We start from the raw sequence: 9,201 nt of genomic DNA, 5'->3' as shown, positions 1-9,201 counted from the left end.
TGTGACCTAATAGAATTATAAAAAGGTAAATCACAGTATTTCAATGACTTATTAGGTATGAGTGCCAATAAAATTTGTTACACCTACTTTTGCCATATGAAGCATTAAAAAGGAAGTGCAATAAGTTCTGTCTGGCCTTTTAATTAGTTTAGATACTATATATTTTTGTTAAATTAATGAAGAAAATATAGTACGAAAATGAAAAAACATATAACATATATGAAAGCTAAAAATGTTCAAAACAAAAATGTTTGAACAACACAAACTGAAATTTACAGAATGTATATGCATGTCCTTATTATATATAGTACCTCGTACATGTAATAATACAATAATAATAGCACCATCCACATGTTGATATGGTACGGTTTCATACACCAAATTCCATTCCTATATTACACATGCTGGCTGGGAGAAACCCACATTATAATAAAACCTGTGGGCGCTTTAGCAATTAATTAACCTCGTACGGCAGTCCATGATGGGATGAAATAAGTTTTTCACAGATACTACAGAACCACTGAGCTAAGCCCATCCATACCCTCACGAAATGCAACATGCATTAGGGTTTTCGTCGGAGAAGATCTGAGGCGCCGGCGGGATTCTTTCAACGAAGTAAAGCGGCTGATAATAGTACATCATCCTATGCATGCCAGCTGCAGCTTCTTCGCTTACGCTCTCTTCTTCTTCCGCTTTCGCCTCTTCTTTCTTCTTTCCCTCCGCCGCCGCCGCCTTTTCGCCTTCCTCTTTCTTCTCTTCCGGCGCCGCCTCCTCTGCAGGCTTCTCTTCTCCGGCCTTCTTTTCCTCCGGCTTGGGTTCCTCGGCCGGCGCCGCCTTTTCAGGCTCAGGCTCAGGCTGAGGGACGATCTTGGCTTGCTTTTTGGTGCGCCGGTACACGTAGTCTACTAGCTTGTCGGCGTCCATGGTTCCGGTCACCGTCACCTTACCGGAAGCAAGTTCTGTTTCTGCTGTTCTCACTCCTGCGTTATTGTGTTGTGTGAGGTTCAAATACATGATTAAAGGATTTTACGTGAGGTGGGTGACAAGAAAAATTCACAGTTACAATTCTAAAAATGTATTTTAAATTCTTTTTGAATGACAAAAAATAATTACAGTAATTATTTTAATAGTGTCTATGAATTCAATTTTGTGACTTTAGTTGGTAAAAAATTACAAAGAAGTAAACAAGCTTTAAATTGTGACGGGTTCAAATTAAGAAGACTTAGATTCAAACTCAAATTTTTATTGTTTGTCCTCTTGACGGGAGTTTTTTTTTTTTTTTTTTCTTTTTACTATATCTTGATACCTTTTAAATATAAAATTAAATACTCCGTAAATATTTAAATCTGTACAATAATAATATACCTTTCATTTTGAGTATCTTGCTTTTAAGCTGCTGGGCACAAGCCTCGCAATGCATGTTGACAGTAAGTTCCACAGTAGTCAATCCACTAACCTGAAAGAGTAAAATAATTTGTTTTTTAATTTAAAAATAATAATAAATAAAGTAATAGCAGTTGCAGTTATTAATAAAATAAATTACCTGGGAGGCAACAACTTCGGGTATAGGTTCACCCTCCGCAGCCGGTAAAGGTGACAATACCTTTGCAACCCTCTTTGTTTTCTTGGTAATCCTCGTACAAATTGCTTGTGGCTCTACTACCCCTTTTATTGTCACTTGATTTTTAGCCATGTCTATCACTACCCCTTCAACACCTGCATATATGCCACATTTTTTTAAATTAAAAATCAACTGATGTTTTTGAAATGAGATGATCCAATGACTACTTAAACAAAAACATTATATTTTTTGGGTTACAGAAGAAAATCCACCGTCACTATTCAAAATGTTTTTGAAATGAGATGATCCAATAATGACTAAATGAAAATATTATATTTTTTTTGGATGACAAGGAAACTCCACAATCAATATTCAAAGGTGTGTACCGGATAAGCCCGAAATAAACCAACATAAAGGGTGTGCACTGAGTTAGATAACCCAACATAAGGGGTGTGCACTGGATAAACTCAAAATAAACTAGGTTGTGACTCAAATTAAGAGGGCTGGAATTCAAAGTCGTAACCTTGTGGTTACAAATTTATATATTTAGTCATCTTGACTGGAGTTATGCATCGGCTGGTATGTTTGGTTGTATTTGATACAAAATTTTTAAATTTGTATGTAATTGTAGGTTTTTGGGTTTATAAATGAACATATACATACCTCTAATTTTCAAAATGGATCTCTCAATCTTCTTAGCACATCCCATACAATGCAAGTCCACATAGAGGACAAAAGGTGGGGGAGGCTTAGGAGGCTCTTCTTCCTCCTTTTTCTCTTCTTCTGCTGCGCCTTTCTCTTCCTTTTTTTCTTCTGCTTTCTCTTCCTTTTTCTCCTCTACTACTTTCGCCTCTCCCTCAACTGCTTCCTGCTAATAATAAAACTACACATTTTTCAGAAACAACAAGTACTTAAAATGGACCATCTATCCATTATGAATGAATAAACTCAAGAAAACCCGAATAACCTGTTGTTTAACTTCTTCGCCCATTTCTGTTATTAAGTGCAGCTCTGATCTGAAGATGTATGCTTAGTGAGGAAGGCAGAAGCAGAAACTGAATTTATACCACAAAAAATGAGAGTATAAAGGGGTGGACGGTGGGATTATTGGCAAAAAAGCTAAGTATCTGGGATGGATTGATGGCAGAGCACATGCAGAGCAACCAACTATGGAGACAGAGAGAGAGAGAGGGAAAAAGAGAATAGTTAAAATTGTTTGTTTATATTGTTAAGGAGTGAAGTAGGAGGGGGATTCCATAGGGATGAAGGCTGCCAATTTATAGGGAGAAAGCTGATAGAGAATTTCATTTGATGATGAGATAGAGAATATTTTTAATAATAATGAGGTCTCTCGACTATTAAGATTTCACCATTTTAATTTTCGACTTTCAAACTTCTTCAATTTTATCCTCAACTATGCCCTTGTTGATTTTTATTCTGGTGAGAACAATTCTTTAGGTGTGGATGTGAGGACAAATTATGGTTGTTAATTGTGTTAAATCTAATGGTTATTATTTATTTTGATATATTTATTATTGTCAAGAGTGGAGTATTTTTTTAGAGAGTGGTGGTTACTTATATGGGTGGGTCATTCAAATTATTAATTTAATGGTGTGGATTTGACCTCACGTCCTCACCTAAAGTCTTGTTCTCATGGGATTGAGGACCTGTAATTGTTAATCAAAATAGTCTTAATTATGACTATTTTGGTTTGGACAAACAATTATTTTAAGTAAAAATATATAGTTGGAGATAAATTGATCGAGCAAGTTTAAAAATCGAATATCAAAGTGATGAAATGTTAATAGTCGAGGAATCATTAATTCAATAATAATTTATAAAGTTGTGGCTAGCTGGCTGGCTAGCTTTCTAAATAAGAGGGCTTTGTTTGTTTGTGTTACCCTATGCATCATCGCAATCACCAACCTAATCACATGTTTTGCCTTAACTTTATGCCTAAACCATTAATCTCATGGCTCACAAGTGTGCTACATTATTCAAAAAGCAGGTACCTGATGAGTAATATCATCTCATTTTAAATCATATCTATCATATATATATAGAAATAAGAAAAAAAATTAAAAATCAAATGAGCTATTAATCTGCACACGAAAATACTATTGACTATCAAACAAGAAAAATGCAATTAATGTTACTTAGGTTCTCGGATAGTAACTGCAGATATTTTTATTCACTTAACAAAATGCGCGCAATTAATTGTTAAAATTGTACAATTATATAAAAAGAGTTAATACCCAATTTAGTTCTCGACTATAGTGATTTTTTTATTTAGTCATAAATGACTTTTTGTGCTTAATTGGGTCCTGGACTTTGATAATTTTACTTAATTGAATCCTCTATTATGCTAGCTTGGTAATTTCCTCTCTATTTATACCCAATATGATTTTACCTAATTTAGTCATTGGCTAATGTGATTTTATTCAATTTATTTTCTTGACTATAGTGATTTTTTTCGATTTAATCCTTAATTCTAAAAGGATAAAATTATCAAAGTTGAGGACTTATTATAACATAGAAATTTGTTTAGAACTAAATCGAAAAAAATCATTATAATCAATGACTAAATTAACATTAACTCTATACAAAAATAACATATTTTACTGGATAGCTACCAGTGACTTACTTGTTTGGCCATTTTATTTAACAATTTTGTCCATGTAAGCAAATTTCAAAACGAAATATAAAAATAATAATAATAATAATAAAGCTTCATCTCATACGAAAGTTCACCTGAGACAAAATATCATAGAAGCATCATTTTCAGATGGAGTTTCCCCTGATGAGACGAAATCTTTGATTTGGGAGACTTGTCCTAGATGGGAGAAGATGAGCTCCACCCGTAAAATATTTTTTTAAAAAATATAATATTTATTCTCATAAAAAAATATTATTATATTTTTTTATTAAAATTATCATGTATCTCACCTGAAATAATATTACCCAAAATCAATGGTATAATTAATAGTAAAAGGTTGGGAATGTAGATTGGTGGAACAATTGACTTAAGATTAGGCTAACTAAACATAAAACACGTACGTAGCATCATGCATGTTATGTTTAAACAAGATCAGATCCTGCTTTGAATTGGTTGACAAGAAAAGGACTGCACATACCATCTTTCTTCAACCCATCACCCATCCCAATATCACCTTTTCCTCTATTATTATTATTATTATTATTATTATTATTATTATTATTATTATTGAGGTTAGCTTTCTGTGCAAATCCGTCGGCTAAAAAATATTAAATAAAGAACAAAGATCAGTTTGGAATCTATTAAATGATACCGTATTTTAAATTATGTAGGTATTTTTTTACTCATAATGAATAGGCTAATTATTTATGAATAATGAATTATATATACAATATAAAATTGATGTAAAATACTTAATTATGTAAAGTTGATAATCATTTACCAAATATTGAGTAATTAATTCATTCATTCATTTAACCTCAAAGATTTATCTAATTGACAAAAGATTTGAAATCCAAAGCTTAGAGAAAATGGTCGAAGGATTGGACGTAATCGAGAGTGATAATCTTAATAAGAAATATATTTTAAAATTCCTAATAACTGAATTGTTTTAGAGTAACCTTAACCATGTCAGTTTAAAAAAAAAATTGCAGGTGCTAGGTAAGAAAGAGAAGGATGAGAAAAGAGGAAAAAGAGAGGGAAAAAGAAAGTTGACAGAAAAAGTACAATTACGCCCTCAGCTGGCACGTGCACTAGGCGCGGCAATGCGCCACACATACAAGCTGCTCGATGTCAATATTCAATTTTCCTAATATGTGGGTCCACAAAAAAATTGTTATTTGTAGGAAAAAAAACTATCAAAAAACCTCACCCCCATTAATCCAAAAAACTCGCACCTAATTTTTTTATTTTGCAAAAATCCCTCCAAAATTCACTATTGTGAATACTTTAGAGAAGTTCTGTAATTCTAAAAGGTACAAGTATCTAACTTTTATATAATAAGTCACACTTGTGTGAGACCGTCTCACGGATCATTATTTGTGAGACGGGTCGGGTTGAATCAACATGCAAATGTAATACTTATATATGCAAATGTCATACTTATATGCTCAAATGTAATACTAATCAGGAATAATTTTTTTGTCATTTATAAGGGAAAATGTAATATTTTTTAAAAAATGTATAATAATAATTTTACATTTTAATTTAAAAGTATTATATTTTTCATAATATATAAATAATGTTCCCCTCACTTATAAGAAAAATATAATACTTTTGAGGAAAAATGTAATACTTTTAAATCAAAATGTAAAAGCATTACATTTTCCCTTAAAAGTATTACATTTACCATTATAAGTAACAAAAATTTTATTCTTAATTAGTATTACATTTGAGCATATAAGTGTGACATTTGTGCGTATAAGTATCACATTTTTACATTGACCCGACCCAATCCGATCCGTCTCACGGTGAAACGGTCTCATCACACAAGTTTTTGTCTTATAATATACAATCACATATATAATAATTAGATTGCATTATATACTATCAATATTTATTCATGTCATACCAATAGTAAATATATATAACTAGTTATATTATACATGTTTGTACCTAATAAAAATTATGGGTGCCAATATAAATTAATATTATTTTAATGAGAAGTAAAGTTGGAGAAATAAAGGGGAGGAAATGAAATTAATATTTGGATACGATACAATGGTGCATGTATTAAAGGTTGGTTTGCAGATACCAATTCAATAGTAGACGGTTGGGGTCACGTGGGTTGTTCCATTTACACATCCCCAGGTCACAAACCACCACAAAATCTTTTCTTTCTTTTTTTTTTTTTTTTTTTTTTTTTTTCTTTCTTTTTTTTTTTTTTTTTTTTTTCTTTCTTTTTTTTTTTTTTTTTTTTTTCTTTCTTTTTTTTTTTTTTTTTTTTTTCTTTCTTTTTTTTTTTTTTTTTTTTTTCTTTCTTTTTTTTTTTTTTTTTTTTTTCTTTCTTTTTTTTTTTTTTTTTTTTTTCTTTCTTTTTTTTTTTTTTTTTTTTTTCTTTCTTTTTTTTTTTTTTTTTTTTTTCTTTCTTTTTTTTTTTTTTTTTTTTTTCTTTCTTTTTTTTTTTTTTTTTTTTTTCTTTCTTTTTTTTTTTTTTTTTTTTTTCTTTCTTTTTTTTTTTTTTTTTTTTTTCTTTCTTTTTTTTTTTTTTTTTTTTTTCTTTCTTTTTTTTTTTTTTTTTTTTTTTTTTTCTTTCTTTTGTTTTTTTTTTTTTTTTGAAAAAGAAATAAAGTTAGGGAAATTATTTTGTTGGTCGAATATAGAAACAGCTGCTTATTGTGGATATTACAACTTACAAGTCATGTCTTACCTTTCGGCCTTGAATCCTTTCTGGATGATAATGAATGATGCAACTAACTTATTCAATTTTGTCTGCCCTAATACTGTGAAATTTGCAATTTAATTAGGTAGGTTACCACACTTATGAATAAATTGATTTTTTTTTGTTGGTATATAAGACATACGAATATTATATTTGTAGACAATAATGAAAAATATTAGATGTCTTTCAAATCTCGATGTCATGGGATAAAGTTTAGAGGTAATATAGATGAATGATATGGTTGTTAGAATTTTTAGGAAAAATGACATTTTAAGTGATTATTTTGTGATACAAATATATGTAGGTCCACTTCCGATTTGAGTCGGATCAAAGTGGATTCGAGTTCTTCGTAGTTAGACGAAAAAAATCAATATATTGTACATTCAAAACGGGTAATGAGTGAATGAGAAACTAATACTCACCAAAATTGACTACATTCAAAATTGATATACTGTACATTCAACGGGTAGCGAGTTGAAAAATTAAGTTGGTAGTCTTGGAAGAGTAGTCTTTGTCCTACATTGATTTGGGAAGTGTGTTTGCACTACTATATATACAAATCCCTTAGAGAGATTTTGAATTTTATAACTTAGGAACTCTCTCGTGTGTAAGAGGATGCAAATCAAATCCCAAAATGAGTGGTGAGTTATACCCAACTTAAATTTCTTTTATTTTTGGGTTTATTTTTCTAAAATGAAATCCCTTTGTCTATAGTCTATACATACTTATATATATTATGTAAAATAATCCACTCATTCTTCCCTTACATATGTTTGAATTGGTTGGTTAGTTCCGTTGTGTTAGGTTAGATGTGTGTTTTTTTGACATTCAAGTGACCAAACATTCCAACAACATATATAACTATATATACTTTTGAGGGATATGAAACGTCTACTGTATAGTAGAATGACATTTCACCACCTTAGCCACCAAACAAAACTGTCAAATCCATACCAAGTCAGCAACCTATATATGCTTGTAAAACAGTTTTTTTTTTTAATAAAATTTTTAATTTGAATTTGGTAAATAAATTAAAATAACGAAAAAATGTCTAAAGAACTAATCCCATAATAATTTAATTTTAATTAGTTAAAATTTAGTGTAACTATCGAATACTAAAATATCTCGTCAAGTACATCGAGATATATAGATCAGAATGAGATGGTGCATAGTCATACTTAATTGATCAAAGAAACATACATGTGGTCAGACTAAAAATGAAAAATCTCAACTCACCAGAGTATTTGCAAATAATGACTACTAAGCAATCGACACCAACATATATAAAATAATAAAAAGCTATAATTCCTTAAATTAAAGTTACTTTGTAACTTGTTTCAAAAAAAAACACAAAAAAAGTTACTTTGTAACTTACTCATCTATCCTCTCCTAGGAAAAAAACTTTTGACATCAAAATAAAGTTGGGGAGGTGATTTAATTTTGGCGTGGAAATGACTCAGCATGGGGCACTCCTAGCTAGGGAGCGTGGAAAACTTGACATAAAAAATAATGAATATGATTTGATGTGAGCAGCTATATACATAGAGGGAGAGAGAAAGGGAATTCATGTGAGAACAAATTTCGAGATAACAAGTAATGATCGATTTGATTTATCTATCTAGGTAGATTAATGGTTAAAAGTTGTTAAAACTTAAAAGATGAAAAAAAAAATTGTGTGACACTATCTCACATGTCTCAATCCATGAGACAGGTCGGATCTTTATTAATGGGATCAAAGATCCGACCCATTAATCAAATAACCGACTCGTCTCACGGATTGAGATCCGTAAAACGGTATCACACAAGGGTTACCTTTTAAAAAAATATATATATTGAAGACTTAAAATTAAAGTTTTCAATATTATAAAATTGACCATTGTTTTTTGGCAAAAACTTGTGTGAGACCGTTTCAGCGTGAGCCGGGTCAGGTCGGGACAAGATGAAAATGTAATACTTATACGCACAAATGTCATACTTATATGCTCAAATGTAATACTAATCAGGAATAAAATTTTGTTACTTATATAGGATAAATGTAATACTTTTAAGGGAAAATACAATACTTTTACATTTCAATTTAGAAGTATTACATTTTTAATCAAAAGTTTTATATTTTCCCTTATAAGGGGCACTTGTCAACATTACTTATTATGGAAAATGTAATACTTTTCTCTTATAAGTAACAAAAATTGTATTCCTGATTAATATTATATTTGAGCATATAAGTATGACATTTGCATGTTGTTTCGACCCGATCCGACCTGT

At 30.4% G+C, this 9,201-nt stretch overlaps 1 protein-coding gene across 2 annotated transcripts; it reads right to left on the bottom strand.

The window, feature by feature from the left end:
• Positions 1-233: 233 nt before the first annotated feature.
• LOC116011968 (heavy metal-associated isoprenylated plant protein 9) lies at positions 234-2,819 on the bottom strand. Of its 2 annotated transcripts, none has more exons than XM_031251415.1 (5): positions 2,529-2,819; positions 2,225-2,432; positions 1,544-1,716; positions 1,366-1,456; positions 234-980 (listed from the first exon to the last, which is right to left on the bottom strand). In XM_031251415.1, exons 1-5 carry the CDS (start codon positions 2,550-2,552, stop codon positions 544-546), a joined length of 933 nt encoding a protein of 310 aa, XP_031107275.1. In that variant the 5' UTR covers positions 2,553-2,819; the 3' UTR covers positions 234-543. The 2 variants fall into 2 exon arrangements, with proteins under 2 accessions (XP_031107275.1, XP_031107276.1); XM_031251416.1 differs by having other exon boundaries at positions 2,225-2,429.
• Between the last annotated feature and the right edge of the window lie 6,382 nt (positions 2,820-9,201).

This window comes from Ipomoea triloba, chromosome 3 (assembly GCF_003576645.1).
Source record: "Ipomoea triloba cultivar NCNSP0323 chromosome 3, ASM357664v1".
NCBI lineage: Eukaryota > Viridiplantae > Streptophyta > Magnoliopsida > Solanales > Convolvulaceae > Ipomoea > Ipomoea triloba.
The sequence above is the reverse complement of the archived record's forward strand: the minus strand, read 5'-3'. Positions and strand labels throughout refer to the sequence as shown.